We start from the raw sequence: 21,868 nt of genomic DNA on the forward strand, positions 1-21,868 counted from the left end.
GCCCTTACAACAAAATCTTGAAGCCATACGTCACAGTTTTGCCACCCCTACTCTGCCCACTCCGCCCAATAGGATCGCAATGTTTTGAGCCAACAATCATGGTGGAAACAAAAGTAGTCAATCAGGCGATGGCAGAAAACGAGAGTAGCCAATCACACTTGCCGATGCTCGGTTGCTTTTTGGCTTCACCGATTTAATAGGATGAAGATACATATGGGCAGATCCTCTATTTATAACATCCTTGATTTTTATAATTTCGATTCGAAAAATTTGATGATTGCATTTAGATTTTTAAATTTTTAGATCATCCGATGCAGACCGGTATCCCTCTCAACATCTTCCAAAGTGTTAAGTAATGTGATGGCACAGCTATATCATAGCGGCACATTAGAATTCAAACAAATGATTTCATAATAACACTAGGATAGTACAGAGTTAAATTACGTGTGACCTCATTATTTTGTCCAAATAAGTTCCATAGTTCTGTAAGTGAGTGATAATTTCAGTGACATCCTTGTCATACAGTTTCCATAGATGTGAAATCGTTTCATTGAGTTAAATTTTTAAGTTGTGAAAATAAATAAATAAAATTTTCCAATCATACATTCAAGAAACATATTTTTTATTCCGCCATTTTATATTTGTACACAATTTATATCGTTTAATAACAGTAGTTGATTTAAATACAATTACACGCATGAAATCTATTGCTTTTATCTGAAAGTTTGAAAAAGAAATAATTTGTTTAGTACACTGCTCCATGTTGTGAGCATCATGTAACATAGCAAAGAATAGCTCAAAAAATATACAGTCCACGTTAGATATTTTTATATTGAACATATGTACAATTAAATTTACAAGAATCTGCAGAATTGAGAAAGAAAATATATTTTAAACACGTCTTTTTCATTACCCTTAGAATGCAACTGTTTAAATAATAACTTTGAAAATAATTAATTCAGGATTATAACACTAAATAATACTGAAATCAAATCCTGCGTCACACTATATGAAATAAGTTTCAGAACCACGTCTTGTTACTCTGAGCACAAATCATGTACATACATATATATTCTTTCCAATCCGCACAAAAAAAATATATATATATATCTGTAAGATATGACAAATGAAATCGTTTTTCAATTCTAGTCAATTGTCATGCAAAAATATTTGTATCTTTAAAAGAAAATATAACAAAAATATGTGTTTATGTACTAATTACTATCAATATCATTTTCTAAAGCATCATTAACTTTTTCTACTACACAGTCAGGAGTTTCTTTGTCTAACGGAATTTCTATTTCCTCTGGAGCTTGGTCCTCTTGCTTCGGAGCTTCCTCTTCAGCAGGATGTGGAATTTCTTCAACAGGACTTGAAACCTCCTCAATCACTGGTGGGTTATCAGCTGCTTGATCTGCTCCATCGGCTTCTGTTACTTCAGTTATTTGTTCATCTTGTGTTACTAGCTCAATATTTTCATTGTTGTCTTTGCCTATTATTTCTTCCACATTTGCTTCCACAGCTTCTTGTTCAGTTAATACTTCTGGGACTTCTGCAGCAGCTTGTATCTCGGGTTCCAAACTATCCATAGGTTTATTTTCTTCAGCGGTTGTTTGATCTGCTACCTGGTCAGAAGGAATATTTTCAGTACTCACAGCTGTTTCTTCAATTTCCTTTGTTTCTTGTTGTTCCTCAGCTGCTACATTGTCACTGCTGGCAGTAACAGGTTCACTTTCATTTTGTGTTTCGACAACTTCTGGTTCAGATTTATCTTCATTACTCTGCAGCTGTTCAGCCACTTGTTGAGAGGTTTCTTCTCCTGCAGCTGATTCCAAAGAAGGTTCCTCATTTGTTACAGTAGTAGTCTCTTCGGTCAACTGCGGCTCTTGTACTACTTCTGGTTCCTTTGACACTTCTGAAGTTTGTCGGGATAATGGTTTAGCTGGTTCATCTTGCTGTGATGTTTGTCTAGATAATGGTTTAGCTGGTTCCTCTGGTTCAACCTTCTGCGATGTTTGTCTAGATAATGATTTAGCCGGTTCTTCTGATTCATCCTTCTGTGACGTTTGCCTTGATAAACTCTGTTTTGATGTTTGTCGAGATAAAGATTTTGGTGGTTCCTGAGCTTCATCCTTTTGTGATATTTGACGCGACGTTTTTCTAGATGGTGGTTTAGATGGTTCTTGTGGCTCTTCCCTCTGTGACGTTTGTCTCGACAGTGGTTTGGACGGTTCCTGTGGTTCTTCCCTCTGTGATGTTTGTCTCGACAATGGTTTGGACGGTTCCTGTGGTTCTTCCCTTTTTGAAGTTTGTCTAGATAATGGTTTGGACGGTTCCTGTGGTTCTTCCCTCTGTGACGTTTGTCTCGACAATGGTTTGGACGGTTCCTGTGGTTCTTCCCTCTGTGATGTTTGTCTCGACAATGATTTGGATGGTTCCTGTGGTTCTTCCCTTTTTGAAGTTTGTCTAGATAATGGTTTGGACGGTTCTTGTGGTTCTTCCCTCTGTGACGTCTGTCTTGACAATGGTTTGGATGGTTCCTGTGGTTCTTCAATCTGTGACGTTTTCCTTGATAAACCCTGTTTGGATGTTTGTCTTGCTAATGATTGAGGAGGCTCTTGAGGCTCACTTACTTGCGACGTTTGACGTGAAGTTTGCTTTGAAATCTGCCTAGATAATGCTTGCTGTGGTTCGTCCTCTTGTGGTGGTGGTGGTTCGTAGAAATCTTTCTGTGAAATTTGTCTTGACAAGTTGTCAGTATGAAACGATTCACCGCCGTTAACAAATACCCCAGATGCTTCATTTTGCAGAGACGTCCGCTTTGCTGGTTTCTCTCTATGTGATGCTTGTCTAGAATAATTCCGTTCAGATTCATCGTCTTGTTGAGAATAAATATGATCTGATTCCGTGCGAGAAGCAGTTCTTTTCTTCTTATTCGTAACGTACACATCTTCAGCAGAAGCACTTGGCGTTGTGAAATTGCTTGGCGCGTGATTAAGTAATGGAGTAGCATCATTTTCTGCAGCCTTTGAGGACACCTGTCAAAAATAAGTAAATAGATAATAGAATGTGGGATTTATGTACTAACTACATTTCTTTAACTTGATTAATTTTCATTTGTTGGTGATCTATAATGCAAATTACATGCATAGCTAATTGAAGCGCCGCTAAATGTTTCAGAATTTCTAAACCAGTGAGCTAAAATGATTTATCTTGAGGAGTTTAGGTAAATAATTCTTATCAATTCATATTTCAGGTAAGTTAACTTCAAATTGTGTTATCCTGTTAAATTTCATTATCTCCTGATACTATCTATCTATCTATCTATGTATCTATCCATATACAGGGTATTTCAAAACAACACAACAACATTTGGGGGTGGTGATTCCTGACACCAAGATAACACAAAACGTATAGACCAACCTGGGTGCACATATGCTTCCTTTCGTAGTTATAGGCTGCCTAAAACATGAAAGAATGAACTTTAAAGGTCCATAGCTCCAAAATTATGGGACTTACCGTAGTCGGATCAAGACTTCACTTAGGAACTAGTATGTGCCCTATCCAAATATCTAAGTTTCAGAATCCTACGGTACTTTCGCAACTATTTTTATAGAGGCAGTTGGTGAGTACTTCAAATGATATGCCTGTAGCCAAACTTCCTCTATAAAAATTGTTGCGTGAGTAACTTAGGTTTCTGAAAGATAGAGTTTTGGAAAGGGCGCATATTAATTCCTAAGTGAAGTGTTGGCCCGACTACGGCATAATATTGGAGCTATGGACCTTCAAAATTCATTTTTTTCATGTTTTCGGCAGCCTACAACTCTGAAAGAAAGCATTTGTGCACCCAGGTTGGTCTATACTTTTTGTCTTATTTTGATGTGAGGAATCACCCCCAAAAGTTGTCGGTGTTGTTTTGAAACACCTGTATAATATGATAAAACTAAGATAGATATACATCTATTCAGAAAAAAAAGATAATTATATTTTCAGTGTTTCCATTGTACAATTTCACTCCTACTTTGTTCTATCCTACATAATAGTATACTAAATTAAGAGTTTTTTTTTTTTTAAAAAAAAAAGAGAATCCATTCTATGAAGACAGAAAAACCACACTTTGAAATACGGAGAACAGGACACTCATGTTCGTTTAAAGAATGCAATCACAGACTCCATGACGTTTGTAATTAAAATTTGTTCCGGCTGTAAAGACAGCATGGGAAGTGTTGGAGCTGAGGTTTATCAGATTATCAAATGTTGTTCATGATGGGAAAGAACAAATTCATTTATCTGAAGCTAAACTCTTAGTAAATAAAGAACAGTTTGTACAATTTCGTATAAAATCTCAAAGAAATTATTTAAATAAAAAGTAATTGAAAGTAAAAAAAATACTAAAATATTTGTATTTTCGATTAAAATATTTCTGACAAAAATCGATTGAAATTATTTTAAAACAAACACATACAATGATCAAAAGTTTAATCAAAAAAGGTAGAAATGAATCGAGTGTGCGATATGGCTATTTCGTGTCAAAAATCTGTAAACTCAATACTGTAGTTTTCTCACTGAAAATGTTTCAACTTTTATTTTCTTTCCAGTGACAACTATTTAAACGAATAATAATAATAATGCTGTTGTGAAGTGAGTTACCAACAATAGATGAAAGAATATTGATGCAATGACGTTATATGACATTCATAAATATACATAATAAAACAAACATAGTTACAGGTTAAAAAGCATATACAACATAATCGTGAAGCCATACGTCACAGTTTCACCATCCTCAATCTGCCCGTTCCGCCCAATAAGTTTTGCAATGTTTTGAGTCAACATTCATGGCGGAAAGGAGAGTAGCCAATCAGATGCTTTTTTTTTTTTTTTTTTTTTTTTTTTTTTGTTGTTGCTTCATTGAGTTAGTAGGATGAAGATACATATGGGCAGATCCTCTATTTTATAACATCCTTGTTTGAACCTGACAAAGAGTTTGACGTGAGTCATTGGAATTTTATTGTCCAAAAAGATCAAACGTCTCTTGAGTTATGGTTACGAGTGAAACGTGGTAATGTATTGAAGTCATTTACAACCTTGAGTTTCTTTTAAAATCAAATTGAAAGCCGGTGATTATGTGGATTGTAATCTAAAGAATTCTTCTGGAAACAGAAAGACATTTTGTTGATTGATGATTGCACACTTCTTTTGAAAAATCTACACTTACTTGAGGGTAAAACAAAGTGATTGTAAGGCTATAATAAAGACTTGAAAGAGCTAGGGAAAAAATATTATTGAATTGGATATTTTGTCATATAAGCCGAAGTTTCAGAAATGTAGAAAACGTTGATGTATGACATGCCTAGATTTTTTTTTTTTTTTTTTTTTTAGAAAAAGATACCCTAGGAGAGAGTGAAGAAATATCTATATATAAAAATTTAGCATGATTGGATAATCAAGATTCTAACTTAATATTTTCCTCTGATATGACTTTGACTGGTTATAAGAAAAGTATCGCACAAAGTAAACCACTACTAATAACTATAAATAATAATTCCAACTGTTGTTTTACCTTTCGTGATGTTCCGCCAAGTGGAACTTTTAATCCAATCAACGGTTTAGATGCTCTAGTCTGGATGAAAGAGGAGTCAACATCAAAGGCTGAAATCAAGTCATCACAATTAACTAATCTGACACAAAAGATAATGATTTACCGCAACTTTAATTCTACATTAATTACTTCTTTATATTATTTCAATTAAACATAATTTGCACTAAGACTACATGAAATGTAACGCCATTATTATTTCTTTCTTGGCGGTCGGTTAAAGTAGTTTAGATTTATTAGTAGAGCTTAGTTGAGTTAAAATAACAACTATGAAAGTTATGGAATATATGTGGTAGCAAATTATCTCTATGTCAAATTATGGTGACATATTATGAAATCAAAATTATAATATTATCTATAATAACACACATATATCATAAACAAAATAAGCATAAGAGTATTATAATTTAATTTCATAATGTTTGTGTATAATTTGGTATAAAAATAAATTGAAAGAGATACGTATGTTTATGAAATTCTGCAATACGATTCAAATTTCAATTTCGTACAATGAAGTAAAACTAGAAACCGGTAATGTAATTGTTTGAAAATGGCAAACGTAAAAGTTAAAAGAATTATTCATTCATCAAGAAGTATAACTGACCTGCTTGTCTGAACCAAACAATGTTATGATTATCGTATTTCTGGGAGCCATAGTTAACTTAAATTAAACACTTTAATCAAACAAATATGGCTATTTTCATTTGATTACTTCTAACCTATCATTAGAAATCGGATTTTTATGCAAATGTGTAATTTGTTCGCTTATATGATTACTAGCAGCGTTCACCCCGCTTCGCTGCGGTCACCCCGGAACGCAATAAACTTTGTTACTTAGATAATTTTTACTTTTTCGCTTTCAAGTGATATGATAAAAACCATAGAAGATTGCAGTAAATCTTAACATTATATCGCCTGTCATTTATGTTAACCCGCCCCGCTTCGCTGCGGTCATCCCGGTGCTGGCATATTGTAAAAGTGTCTGTAAAAATAAGCAAATCAATTAAAAAATTTTAAACAGAAGATTCAAGCTATTTTCCGCTGTATATCGCCTGTCATTTATGTTAACCCGCCCCGCTTCGCTGCGGTCATCCCGGTGCTGGCATATTGTAAAAGTGTCTGTAAAAATAAGCAAATCAATTAAAAAATTTTAAACAGAAGATTCAAGCTATTTTCCGCTGTATATCGCCTGTCATTTATGTTAACCCCCCGAGTGACACGGTCATGCGGGTTGCATATAAATACGTTTATTTTTACCTATGATGAACTAATAACAAAGGATTTGTACGTTATGGACACTTGAATGGTCAATTATCTCAAGACACTGGTAATTAAAAATTAAAGTGATATGATAAAAACCATCTAGGGTCCAAATCCTAATAACCCCCCAAAAATGAAAGAAATTGGTTCAGCCGTATTAGCGTGATGAGCGGACAAAGGATTTTGTACGTTCTCTTTTATATATATAGATATGCATTTGATAGAGGTTTCAAATGACAGTGATAAAACTCAAATTTGAAGTTTTATAGTGGATATAAATGCATATTTGAAAGGTTAAAGCATATATTAGTGCTTAAGAGCATATTCTATACATTTTTATTTCAGATGTATGCTTATAGCATGCAATAAATCCAATTTTAGCTTGTACTTTCAATGCATTTAAATGTTTATGCAACAGAACGGCTTTTTGCATGGGAGCATGGAAGAATGTTTTCTTAATGGAGGACAAATAACGTTAGCAATTAATTAGCAGAGCAAACAAGTCGACATTAATTAAGAAACAAGAGACACAAGAAATGCTACTTAGTGAATGCTTGGCTCTAGCTGAAGTTCAGTACGAGCTCCAGTCAGTTTTTCGTCAATTCGGGCATTCAATGGATAATAAATTAACGGATATTCTTGCCAGAAATTCCAGCTACAAAACAATTGAAGTCATTGGAAAATATTTTCAAGGATTAGGTTTCAACTTGCCAGAAAATATACTTAGATATACTAAACTTGCTCCTCTCTATAAAGTATTGTTCAGTAACATCTGTCGATGTTGAGAGATCATTTTCTGGCTACAAATGTCACAAACTGACACCAAAAAATGTAGAGAAGCATCTCATGATATAGGCCTACTCTAATTCTAATTACTTAAAGAGTAAATCCTTAAAAACGATTTTTTATTTTGGTACCGTGAAAACATGTATTGCAGAAAAGTAAGACTTGTATTATTTCGTGTAAAGTAAATGCACTCTAAAACACAATTGTGTAGAGAAAGTAGAGAACTTGTTCTCACATCATTGTGTTCATTTTAATCCGATGACTTGTGTGTATTTAAAAAAAAAAATAGAAGTATATGAACTGTAACTACCACAAACATAAATTCTGAAGAGAAGTCACTGAAAGGTGAAGTACACTTTCGATGTTTTATTTCATCTACAAAGCTTCGTCATAACTTTGTTCCATGTTTAAAAATGCTCTCTTTTACTGCATTGTTAGTGCATATTAACCGCATATTTTAACGCATTTAACAGCATAGTTGCATGTATATTTGACGAATTTTAAGCGCATCAAAATCCGATGTCTACCTATCATATAGGGGTGGAAATCGATATACTAATCCAGAAATATTTAACCCATAACATTGAATGGTGAATTATCATACATTTTGGTATATTTTCCATTTAGGTTTGAATGTGGGCGATACGTTATCTCGCAAATCAAAATCAATTTTGGTTGGTAGAGTACCGTACTATAAACTAAACTAAGAATAAAAACTCGTAGCGGGCGCATTACGTTATGGAAAATCCTATGGAACTCCTACTAATTTGCAATTGAATCTTCAAAGATGAAAGGAAGGTAAGTATTAGATTTGTAAACTAAGAGGGTAGTTTTTGGAAGTTAGTAGAATAACAAGTAGCTTAAATTTTTACATTGCTTTTGATTGTATAAATCTTGCCTGTTTAATTACAGGGATTTTGCTTATACAAAGAGTGAAAAAGTGCCTGACTGGACCGAGACTCAAACCCGGGACCTCCGGAATACCGTGCCGATGCGTTAACTACAACGTCAACCAATCCGCTTCCCAGAACAGCCACTTACTCTCTCTTTCGAGGTGGAACTGAGAGAACTGACCTCGAGAGTGAGAAAGTGAGTGGCTGTTCTGGGAAACGAATTGATTGACGTTGTAGTTAAGAGCCTGCCTTACTAAAAATAATACAAAATTTACCATTTTTTTTTTGCTTGTTTATTCATAAGTGAAAGGAGATAATAAACTGCAACTTACCACAATCATAGATAATGTAATTCCACAACAGAAAATATGAACCTGAAGAATGTTTAGTGTTGCCATCCATAGAAATTACAGTGTTGCCAGAATAACAATTTCCCTCAAATCTAAGTTAAGGCAGCGACTAGAAGAACGAACTCAACTGCATTTGATTACGTATCACGTTGTTTTGGTATGCTGTGAACTACTTTTTAAATAATAGTTGTATTGGGTTTGTAATAAACGAAATAGTTTTAACATACAGTTATTAAAATTAAATAATAATGCTATTTAAAAAGTAGTTCACAGCAAACCAAAACAACATGATACGTAATCAAATGCAGTTGAGTTCGTTCTTCTAGTCGCTGTCTTAACTTAGATTTTAGGGAAATTGTTATTCTGGCAACATTGTAATTTCTATGGATGGCTACACTGAACATTCTTCATGTTCATATTTTCTGTTGTGGAATTACATTATCTATGATTGTGGTAAGTTGCAGTTTATTATCTCCTTTCACTTATGAATAAACAATGAAAAGAAAAATGGTAAATTTTGTATTATTTTTAGTAAGACAGGCTCTTAACGCATCGGTACGGTATTCCGAAGGTCCCGGGTTTTAGTCTTGGTCCAGCCAGTTACTTTTTCACTCTTTGCGTTAGAATTCGCATCTATAGAGGATTTGGTGTGTAAAGTAAAAAAAATCGGTTGTTTCCTTCTTTCGTTAGTACAGAGGATTTTCCTTAGTTTACCAATTCATACTAAACTTTTTTCACCTCATCTATCGAATGCAAGTTCTTTTGTGAAATTCATTAAAGAAATTGATAAATGGCGTTTTTTTCCCTGCAAATACAGAAGTTGGTTTCTATTTGATGAGGAAAAAAGTAAAGCTTTAATTATGCAATGTTCAGAAATTGTGTTAACTTACAGAGTTGGAACATCAGGTTAAATTGAGTAGCTTTATTCTAAAGAAGTCTCACGCTCAAAATATAGACATATTCAAAATTTGGATTATTCCAGTAGCTACATTTTTTTATCTAATATTCTAGTGTGTATATATAAGACAAAAATTTAAGAAATTACTTATATCGTAATAATATATTTAATAATTTTTTGTCGACTATTTTCAAGAGGATTATCAGCTTACTGTGTATATACTGACTCTTTTGTTTGAAAATTATTTGATGTTTTAAGTTAGTTTTTGATTTACACACCATATATGGAAGGGAACAACGACGCTTTGGGTAATACTGTGCCCTTATAATTCTACTTTAGCGTTATTTCATCAATATACCATAAAATGGAAAATTTCACGACATATTTTTTTTTTTTTTTTTTTAGATCGTTTGTCTGGAGTGAAGTTCTTATTTAACACGTCAAAACTTCTTTTATTTCCAAAGTCCATTCAGATAATATTTTTTTTAAAAGAAATATTTTTATTTGACTGAAGTTGGAAGAAAATAATTATCCACATTATTGATCTCTGTCTTTAATGATTTTTTATGTTCCTACTTAGTAAACGTAATGTTGTTTTTATGTGTTTTGAATTTGAATTTATATATTTATTTTGTAAGACTGTGTTTAAATTCAACATAGGTTGTTTGCATATAATTAACATTTCATTTTATAATTATTATTTTTTTATTTAATGGTACAAATAACAAGTATATAATTTAATAGTACTATATATTTAATTATCTCTGAATGTACATCAGTGGAGCCTATGCTTCTCCTCAATATGTTATATTTGTCATATTATCTTAAAATAACTTTCGTAATTATTATTATTTTTCTTTCACATGCCTTGATATTGTAGCAACATTATCCTACGTAGTAGATAGAATATATCACTATGGATTTTAAATGCAAATTTATATATATATATATATATATATATATATATATATATATATATATATATATATATATATATATATATATATATATATATATATATATATATATATATATATATATATAGATTCTGTATTAGCTGAATTGAATTCAACAAAAGTTCTTTATACATAAGAAAATTTTTAATTATAAATTAAATTTCTTAATGTAAATTTAGTGTGTTCTTCCTTGAATGACGAGAAACAATATTGTATATTAATGATAATTTTATAAGAAAAGTTAGCATTTCCTTAATAGTTAAATCTTCTGTACATTAGTTGACTCTGAGTCAACTAATGTCATAGTAAACACATGATTTCATTCATTTATTTTGTCTGCGAATGTTGTATAATTCCATGAATTTTCAAGATAACTTAAATTCTGTAAAGAGCCTATCCAGTTGGAATAATGTGAACAGACTTTTGGGGGAGATGGCTGAAATTCAGCTCAATTGTAGAAGAGATTATGTAGATTCTATATTCCACAAACAAATTGTCCTAAAACCGATGGGACGTAGGAAAAAAAAAACATTGAAGTCAGTAGAAAATCAATGAAAAAAACTAAATCGTCCAAATATCTTAAAAACAATAAGGAGATGGCTAATTAGAAGCTTACTGCAAGGACATATTAAAGAGCTTAAAAGCGATGTACAGCACGTAAGGTAAATATGGATAGAACATTGTCAAAAGTCAAGTTGTTTGAGTAAAATCAATAATAATAATAATAATAAAGTATATGTATCTTCTGCGAATTAAAACAGGGCGCCCCACGCAGAGGTTACATGCTTGAAATATCCCACATCTGAATTTGGAATATCCAGACTCGATTTAGCACGCAACATGGCTTTTGACCTAATCACGTGACACAGTCGGTCCTTATGGCAAACTAGATAGGCCCTTTGACGTTGACAGTTTATTAAAAAGTCTACCGCCATGCTGTCATTGTTGATTGCGCTCTATTTTTAATTTCTCCTTCCAAGCTATTAAGGCAGCAGACTACTAAATATTTTTGAAAAACTAATATTTTTTTCTTTTGACCATTTTTCGTAAGTGAAAAGAGGTAATAAAATGTAACTTACCACAATAATTGATAATGTTATTCTACACCCGTAAATACGAATCGGAAGAATTTTCAGTGTTGCCATCCGTAGAAATTACGGTGTGACCAGAATTTGAATTACTCAAAAATCTAGGTAAAGGCAGCGACTAGAAAAATGAACTCAACAGTAACTGACGACTTATCATGCTGTCTATGTTCCTTGTTTACTACGTTTTAAATGATATTTCTATTTATTTTATAAAACTTACCTAAATTATTACAAAATAAATAAGTTATTACAAAATAAATAGAAACATTATTTAAAAAGTAGTAAACAAGGAACATAGACAGCATGATAAGTCATCAATTACCGTTGAGTTCATTTTTCTAGTTGCTGCCTTTACCTAGATTTTTGAGTAATTCAAATTCTGGTCACACTGTAATTTTTATGGATGGCAATACTGAAAATTCTTCCAATTCATATTTTCGGGTGTAAAATAACATTATCTATTATTGTGGTAAGTTACATTTTATTACCTCTTTCCACTTACGAAAAATGGGCAAAAGAAAAAATATTAGTTTTTCAAAAATATATAGTAGTCTGTCCCCTTAAAAACTTAAGAATGCTAGCAATCAGTTACTAAATATGTTTATCTGGTATTTACTTTCCGTTTTAAAGAATGGCTACTGATTTCTTTCTTTGAACTCGTTGATTGATATATGTTAAACTGCGGGAATAAACGCCCGAGATAGAAAAGGTGATTCTCATACCAAACCAAAAAAAAAAAAAAAAAAGTCCTACGAGGGGCGTTCCATATTGATTTACATTTTCCTTTTTTCTTCTTCTTCTTTCAGGGTCCACCATTGAGCTCGTCATTACAGTTAGAAGCAAATAGTACTTAGATCTGCCTTCAGGTGGAAGAAAAATAGAGAGAAGTGTTGTTCCTGGAAACTACAGTACATTTCACCAACAGCTGCAAGTACGTGTGCGGACAACATGGAACATGGAAGGTGATCAACAAGGACAGCGGTGGACAACGTGGTTTCTGTGGAAAGAGGGTGTATAGACTGCGGAAATTCACAGGCGATTGGTGGTAGTGTGTGGAGAGTGCACACCGTCACGCAAAACCGTATACAATTGGGTGGACGGCTGGAAAAGTGGCCGCACATCAACGAAGAAGAGAACCAATTCTGGTAGGAAACTGACTGTGAGAACCACCAGTGAACATTTCAAGAGTGGAGCAACTTATTCAGGACAACCGGTGCATCACGTTCACGGAACTGGGGACGGCCCCAGTGACTTGCCAGAATCACTCTGCACCGCATAGTGCACGAAAACCTTAACATGGGTAAGGTGGCTGCCAGGTGGATTCCTAAGTCCCTGAATGCAGCACAAAGACAACAGCGTAAGGATATGAGTAGTGATCTGCAATGCTACAGTCAAAACTGTAAATCAATATGGAACGCCCCTCGTATCTCAAATTCCTCAATACTAGAAATACTAAGTAATAATAATATTACAATGCAAATTGTGAAATATTTTGTATTAGAACAAAAGACCTTTATTATTCTCTGAAAGAACGAGGTAAAAAAAAAAAAAATAGCAACATGACCATAACTCGTTAAATTATTTTTTTTTTAAATTGAAATCGACTGATTGACTTGTTTTAACGTACAAAAGAGCTTGCGTGCTTATCTTTGCTTAGGCGTATTCTAATTACATGAAATATTTAAGAACACAAAACAACACACAACTTTAAGTACATGCAACAAATATCTCAATGAAATATTCTTAATGATAAATAATCATGCATCATGCATATATATGGTCTCCTCTCACAAAAAAAGAAAAATATGTAAAAAAAATTGTAAAATTCTATTTTTAAAATAAAAAGTAGTAATATTTTTAAAAAATGTTTTTTTAAACGTTTTCTGAAATACAAAAGTAAATTTCAAAAACGAAGCGGAAGCTGTATTTGTCTCTTATTACACTAAATATAAGAAAGATAAAAGTATAACAAAATTCATTCAATTTATTTACGTTTGATAATGTTTAGTTCTCAGATATTCAATTTTTGGGGAGTTTTTTTTCTTTTTTTTTAAATTTCTATTCTTAATTCAAATTCATATTGTTATATCGAATATTTCTGTACACAGCATAATAGATTTAAATTTCTATTTTTTTTATTAATATATTGATATATTGGAGTGTATTTACATTTTGTATTTTTTACAATCTTGGATTTTTTAAAATATAAAAAATAGGTTAACCGTTAAAGTAATCTGAAATTAAAAGTTAAAGTCAAGATACTTACATTGTACAACTGATCAAGTCTGGAGCAGATGCGAGAATGAAGTTGATAGTGAGCAGCTCTCTACATTATTTGCTGATGATTTATTTATATATATAAAAGGGTAAAATGACTGAAGTGTAAATATAATGAATGCATTGCTGTAGCTAAATAATATATGCTTGGATCATCTTACAATTAAGCTGCGTGGGCAACCGAAACAAAAAAAGAAAAATCATAATTCAGCTTTCATTAAAAAAAAAAAAAAAAAAAAAACTTTCTTTCAACTCTACTGTTTGAAATAGGTTTGTAAATTCGGTCAGTAAAAAAAGGGACCTGGAAGGGTCTTTGCCAACATGCTTTCTAAAATAATGACACATGCTGTGTTTTGTTGTGTTTCGATTGTTATGTGCTTTTTCATAATTGTTAGGATCAGTTCACACTTAACATAATGTGTTTTTTTTTTCCTTTTCATATTTACAAACAATATATTACAACTATATGCCAAAGTTATTGATTAAGTAGGTCTCTTTGTGTTGTTTCTTTTTAGTTTTTTTATTACTTGTTTAAATAAATATTAACAATAGGTTACTCTTTTTGTTGAGTTTTGATTACATATTTCACTGTAAACCAATTACAAGCTTTGAAAAATTAAAAATATATATGAAGATCTAGAAAATTTCCAAGAATTAATCCAGCGTTGAACATTTATTATTTTTTTACAATGATTGTTGTACTTTACTTTTCTGTCAATTTCTCATTTATACATTAATGAAAATCGAACATTTTATTTACAAGTATACCACATAATTTGTTTCGTCTATTCTACGTCTTAAAGCATTTGTTACCGTTTCGTTTTATTAATTAAAAGATAAGCGTCTACATGCGATCTTCTGCATAGCTAACTTTTCCTGTATGATTCATTCATTGAAAAATGGTTTCTTTCCTATCTTATTTCTCGTTTTTCAATTCCGTCAGGAAAGAGCTGCTTCTTTCACTTACTGAAAATGATAATCCACAAATAAAATTAGATAAAAAAAAAAAACACACACATTTTCCATTGTTTCACTCTCAAATTGAGTATGACGTAAAAAGACTGCTGTGCTTCCATACTTGTCAATGATTTTTTTCTACTGTTTCTCACATAAAATAAATTTATTTTATAAAACAAAATGTGAAAAACTAAATACGAAATTCGAAGAGGAGAAAATTTTTATCACTATGACAGAAAATTCATGCAGACTATAATAAAAAAAATACAACATACTACTTAGCTTTTTTTATTAAAAAAATGAATATTAGTCAAATCTAGTTGAAATACAATACCGAAAACTTGGCTAACTATAACAATAATAATTAATAGCGTAACTTACTAACAGCTTAATTTCATGAATATTTTTTTTTTTTTAATATTCACAACAGCGGACAAAGGACAAATTAAAAATGTTTATTTTGATTAGAAAACAATATTGATGCTGTTTCCGTGAAAGTCTCAGTTTCAGGTTTTGTCTGAAAAAGTCTCAAATCTGCATGATGTTTCTGTTTCTGTTTTTTTTTTTTTTTTTTTTTTTTTTAAAGGTACATGTGAATAACTAGTCTTAAGGATAGAATGTACAGGGTAGACTAACATGATTTAGAGAAGAGCAGGAAGTGATTTTGTGTTTATTGTAATTATTTCGGTATCAAAAACATAATGAGGCAGGGTACTAACACAAGAAAAGTTTTCACTCAATTTCATGTAGTGTACTTTTTTTTAAATTTAATTTTTCCAATCAAAATCACCAGTCTAGTGTTTGTGAAAGATAAAACTAACTTAAACTCTAAAACAACATTATAACAATTGCTTTGGTTACAGGACCTACACAGGAGACAAATGCAGACGTTGAACATAAACAAAAAATTTTAACAGAAGAAAACAGAAAAGCAACAATTAAGCGAAAGTACAACAACGAAGAAAAATATATGTATAATTTATTTTAATAAATGTGAGTGTGTTTAGTTTCGAGAAATGATTTATTTTTCTGTTTATATTATATTATGTATGTAGAAAGAACTAGTGATCATAGAGCTTAGAGATTAGAGGAGTAAATTGGAGAGAATAATGTTTAGAGAATAGAGAATAGATAAAGAAGAGGTGGGTACATAAAGTATTGTCCTATAGAGGAGTACAGAGAGCTGCACACAATTCTAATGCTTACTCCTTTGACCCTGCAAGGAAAAGGCAGATCATTTGTTGCTTTAAAAATAGACAAATACACATAAGAACTTATGTTAGTAGCAGCATGCAATAAGTATTTCCAAAATAACTAGAATTAACATTACGTTTCAACAGACAAATTATATTTATGACTATTTATAATATTATAGTTTGCACAACACGCTAGGAAAATTGTTTACGTATTTAAAGGACAAAAAAAAAAAAAAAAAAAAAAAAAACATGTCGTAAATACAAATGTGAAAAGCGTTATGGAAATCTGTAAAAATATGGATTATCTTTCGGCTTCATTGATTTCCTTAAATTAAAAGGTTTATTTATGGATTTATTTGCCACATTGTCTCGGTATTCCCATCCGAAACATAGACTTACTAAAATAAGCAATTGAATCGTTATGCTGATTGGAGACATTTACTGTTATATAAATGAAGAAAAGGTGTTTCAACTGTATTTTCAAATAAATATTAATATTCGTCCAAAAGATGTAACTTACATTCCTTCTATTGTCTATAATCTACTAAGTAGGTAAATACATTGTTTAAATATATAAACAAAGTCTAATAAAACGCAAATTCCATTTTATTATTGCATACATTTAATAACAGAAAGAAATTTCTGTGCGAATTCTTCAGTGCAGGTGCTTAAGGAAATAAATGGAGTCATTGAATAAAATATTTAAATATTCTTTTCTATGTATTTAGGTTTAGAAATGTTTTCACCAATCTACTTTTCATCCGAGAGCCAAATCTAGTTCATAGATTGTATAGTACTCGTATAAAAATATGACAAGATATTGAAAAATAGCTAATAATTAATTGGCTTGTAGATAATAAATACGATTTTTAAAAAATAAAAAAAAATACACGCTCAATGCAAAGCCATATAAAAGAATTTCAGCTGAAAAGGTTTTTCAGCTTCGATATTTTTGGAGAATATGCGCTCCATACTTTCATTGTGTAACTGAACTAAAATTTAATATGGCATTCACTTTAACCTTGTACTTTTATGTAACATGCATGAATCATATTGGTAGATACATATTATTAGGAAAATTTATTCGTAATCATTTCCTAATGAACAGATTGTGTGTTCAGGATTGAAAAAATAACCTCTAATATATCTTCTATTATATGATTTCTTGACTAAGAATATACCTAGAGAAGTTATTCTTTTCATAAATTGTTACTAGGCAATTATTTCTTGATTAAGATCCGTAAATCTTCTAAACTCTGGAGAAGATGTCCAAATATTGATTAAGTTTTGGTAATAATTGATTATTTTCTGACAAGTAAACCTTACGTTTGGGTGAATCGAGTTGCTGACTGAGACACATATGAGAAAGTAGTACTAAATGTGGTCAGTATGTCAGTGAAGTTGTAGGTGCAAAGCTCCAGGGGTTTAGGAGATACAGCTACCAGAACATCACATGGAAGTACAGAATAGTCTTCATACAGTTGGAGGTATAAGCTCTGTAAGACCTCTTGTAACGACAAAAGGTGAATAATAAATATATGGGTACATATTAGAACTAGGGGGAAGTCATATAGTAAGGGTATACCTGACGGCGGCCATCTTGAAATCCTCCATTTTGAATTAAGGTTAAGTTTTTAAAATAGGAATAGGGTCATGCGATACATGATTTAAGGCGCAAATTTAATCAGAAGAACAATGGTGACGTTAATTTTGATTTACGCGCAATTGGTAAAAAGTTACAGGGAAATTAAATATTGTTGCAGCATATGTATTAATCCTTTACCCCACCTTGTAAATTTTGTTAATGATAATAATTAAATAAAAAGTAGGTGGATAAATATTAGGTCGATGGTAAGAGTTGCCTTGATGGCGGCCATGTTCAAATCCGCCATTTTGAAGCAGACAAAAGTTTTAAACAAAACGCATAACATTGACATCTTATTAATAGCAAATTTTACCATAAATCCAACGATATAACCATTTTTGCTTTATCATTAACCAACATTTGTTATCGCATAAACAAGATGCTAATTTAAGGAAAAATTACCAAAGTGGAATTGCGTCATAATTGAACTTGGGTCTTCCTTCCAGAAAAGTCCTCAATTAGTACAATCAATATGTAGTTCAGAAAAGAGTGCATGACTTGCACAAATGCTCTGCTCACAGTGAGCACATCTGACAAAGGCAATCGAGTTACACTTGACACATTTGTCGTTAACAATTCCGACAAATTTGCGTCTTAAATCGTGTATCACATGACCCTATTCCTATTTTAAAAACTTAACCTTAATTCAAAATGGCGGATTTCAAGATGGCCGCCGTCAGGTATACCCTTACTATATGACTTCTCCCTAGTCCTAATATGTGCCCATATATTTGTTATTCACCTTTTGTCGTTACAAGAGGTCTTACGGAGCTTTTACCTCCAACTGTATGAAGACTATTCTGTACTTCCATGTGATGTTCTGGTAGCTGTATCTCCTAAACCCCTGGAGCTTCGCACCTACAACTTCACTGAAATACTGACCACATTTAGTACTACTTTCTCATATGTGTCTCAGTCAGCAACTCGATTCACCCAAACGTAAGGTTTACTTGTGAGTATATAATGCAAAGAAACAGAACTTCTGTTAATTATATTTAAGAAAAATGTTCTAATATTCTTCATGAATAAAACAAATAATCAGGAATTTGTCTTTTACGATTACGATAAATAAGTAAAAGAGTATTCATTGATTTCGTTCAATTTTGTTCTCGGGGAAATACATTTTATTAGCATCCCCCCTCCCCCTTTAATCTGAAAAAGCAATAGAGAATTTTGCGAATAATATCGCATAATATAAACAGACTAAAAATATCATTTCCGGGCTCCAACTATGAAACGAAAATCAATTGACTGTTTCTTATTTTTAAAAAAATTCACAAATCATTAATTGATATAGTTTGCGTGAAATACAAATTATACAGAGTGGACATAAAGTCTCTCCCTAATAACAAAAATTAATAACAAGAAAACAAAGAATGATAGAAACATATGGTCTAAAAACACAGCTTGTATGATACTTCAAGATTTTGCCACAGACTGTGTTGCCATCTACTGCAGCTGACTGCAGCGTGACAATCATTTGTTTAAAAGTGGTGTCAGCACAGCAGAAAGCGAAGTGTGTATTGTGATATCATGAAACAAAATCTCCCGTCACAGTCAACATTCAGGAGAGAATATGGGCAGCAGCTACCAAATGTTAAGAGCATAAGGAAATGATACAGCAAGTTTGTTGCAACGGGATGTGTTTTAGGTCGTGATAGAAGCGGTAGACCGAGTGTTAGTGAGGAACATGTAGAAGCTGTTTGTGTTGCTTTAACCAGGAGCCCACAGAAATTCTTACGTTGTTCCTGTGGGGTTATGTTAAAGACAGGATTTACGCAACACCTGTCCGTGATATTGCAACACTTAAAAGCAGGATAAGAGTCGCAATAGACACCGTGACTCCTGAAATGTTGAGTAACACATGGATGGAAATTGAATATCACACGGATGTTTTGAGGTCATCTAATGGAATACATGTGGAAATTGTCTAAATCAGGGGGGGGGGGACTCTTTGAGTTTTTCCATTATTTGCCGCAAACTGCATGCTTCTATCATACTTAGTTTTCTTGTTATTAATGTTTGTTATCACGGAGAAACTTTAGATCCACCCTGTATTTTTAATAATGAATTATGACTTAAACAAGAAGACAAAATAGAAGATTTGCTTCTCATCTTTGAAAACTGATGTAGTTCTACTAAACATATTTTTATTTGTTATTCATTTCGTACGTTCTCGTACTATAAATACGGTTATATCCCGACTTACTGATTTTAATATGAAAGTAAAGGTAAAGTATCAATATCTGAAATATATAAAATGTTATTTTAGGCGAGAATAAAAAAAAAAACGTACTAAACATAAGAAAAAAATATAGTATATTACCTGCGCCATTCACAGCCTTAGGTCCATTCACAGCTGATCGAGTTTTGTCGTAGAAGGAGAGAAATTTGACGTCATCTTTCACTCGCTCGTCTTCTGCCAAGACCAAGTTTCGCCGCTTGGATATTGCTCGACCGCCAGCGAAACTTAGACATGCCAAGTGGCCCTTGCCTTAAAAAAAAAAGAAAAAAAAAAAAGTGATTAATTACCCGCTATTCATATATTATTTCATAATTATATTCTGAAGATAAAAATAATCTTAATTAAACATTGACAGAGAACAAGTATCTTGACAGATCTGTATATGACCTCTTAGTCGACAAGTTGCTTAAGAGTCATTCAAAGTGTGTATCAGCGGCGGATCCAGGGGAGGGCGATCAGGGCAATCCAGGGGAGGGAAACTTTCTTATTTTATATATATAAATAAAACCCATCTCAGAGTTTGGAGCTCTTAAAAGTAGCTCTAAGTAGCAGTATGACAACCAACCGCCCCCTCCCCCCAGAAGTCCATCTTGGATCCGCCTCTGGTGTGTATATATATGTACTAGCGTCAATTCCCCGCTTCACTGGGTTAAAATAAGAAAAAATAGTAATATGTTCCGTTAGTAAGTAACTTTTTATTATTACTAAAGTACTTTCTGATAGACGACGTGTTTTGTCTTGCCAGTTATTTTCATATATCTTCCTTCCTATCCCTCCTCAAGTTGCGGGGCTGAATTTGGATTTAAATGGCATTGTTCATCTCAGTTTCCCCGAAAACTATGCCACTATATCGGTCATTTTCGATCATTTTTAAATATCTTTCCCTCCCCTCCCTTAAGTTGCACCGTCAAAAAGAGAAATGATAAAAAAAACATCACAGGTCCGAACCTCATGTATGTTGAAAATTTGGTCGAGATCGGTCAGGTGGTTCAAGAGGTCACAAACATAGTCACTTTCATTTTTTACATATATATAGATTGGCACATTTTTATTTCCTTTTCAATATAACTATTAAATTGAAGTCAATATAAAAATTGCGAGACCATACCGTCTTAGCACAGTTATTCTTAAGCTGTGTTCCACGAGGGAGTCACTGACATGCCGGGAGAAAGGATATTACGGAATACAATACACATTTTATAAGAAAGCTTATTTGAACAAAAAAAGAAATGAAATTAAATCTTTAAGTTTAACGTCCCACGGTTATGTCGGTTAGGCTAAAGGAGACGGTGATAATGAGAAATGAGTGAAATGGTGGAATGAAGAAAGTGGGAGGAAATGATAGAACCCCGAGAAAACCCACGAGCACGGTGTTTGTCCACCACAAAGTTCAGACGGCGCGAGCTGGATTCGAACCAGGGGCCCCAAGCACCAGAGGTGAACGCTCTACCATTGAGCCATCGCGTTTCCATATATGCCGAAATTGAAGCACAAATTAGTAATAATACGGTATGGTAGTGTTTGGCTCTGGTCATTTTTATTTTTATTTAAATTAAAAGTTCATTATATAATTCAAAACGGTAATAATAACTATTTTTCGTTATTTGATAGCCAGTCAGTTGCAGTCCCGGAGGTAATATTTCTTTATTATAGAAAGAATCTTTGGCATTAAGAAAAATGGTTTACCTTGTGCCTTCGTGTTTATTACTTTAATTGAA

The 21,868-nt window shown here is 32.4% G+C and overlaps 1 protein-coding gene across 1 annotated transcript in view; it reads right to left on the bottom strand.

The window, feature by feature from the left end:
- Window positions 1-601: 601 nt before the first annotated feature.
- LOC145664829 (uncharacterized) overlaps window positions 602-21,868 on the bottom strand; it is an 80,231-nt gene continuing 58,964 nt past the window's right edge. The window contains exons 10-12 of the mRNA XM_081731830.1: window positions 20,232-20,399; window positions 5,564-5,652; window positions 602-3,038 (exon numbers count right to left, since the gene is read on the bottom strand). Of these exons, the coding sequence (XP_081587956.1) occupies window positions 1,215-3,038; window positions 5,564-5,652; window positions 20,232-20,399 (2,081 nt within the window). The 3' untranslated portion in view covers window positions 602-1,214. The remainder of the gene's footprint in view (window positions 3,039-5,563; window positions 5,653-20,231; window positions 20,400-21,868) is intronic.

Source organism: Thermobia domestica, chromosome 11, assembly GCF_964235325.1.
Source record: "Thermobia domestica chromosome 11, izTheDome1.hap1.1, whole genome shotgun sequence".
Lineage (NCBI taxonomy): Eukaryota > Metazoa > Arthropoda > Insecta > Zygentoma > Lepismatidae > Thermobia > Thermobia domestica.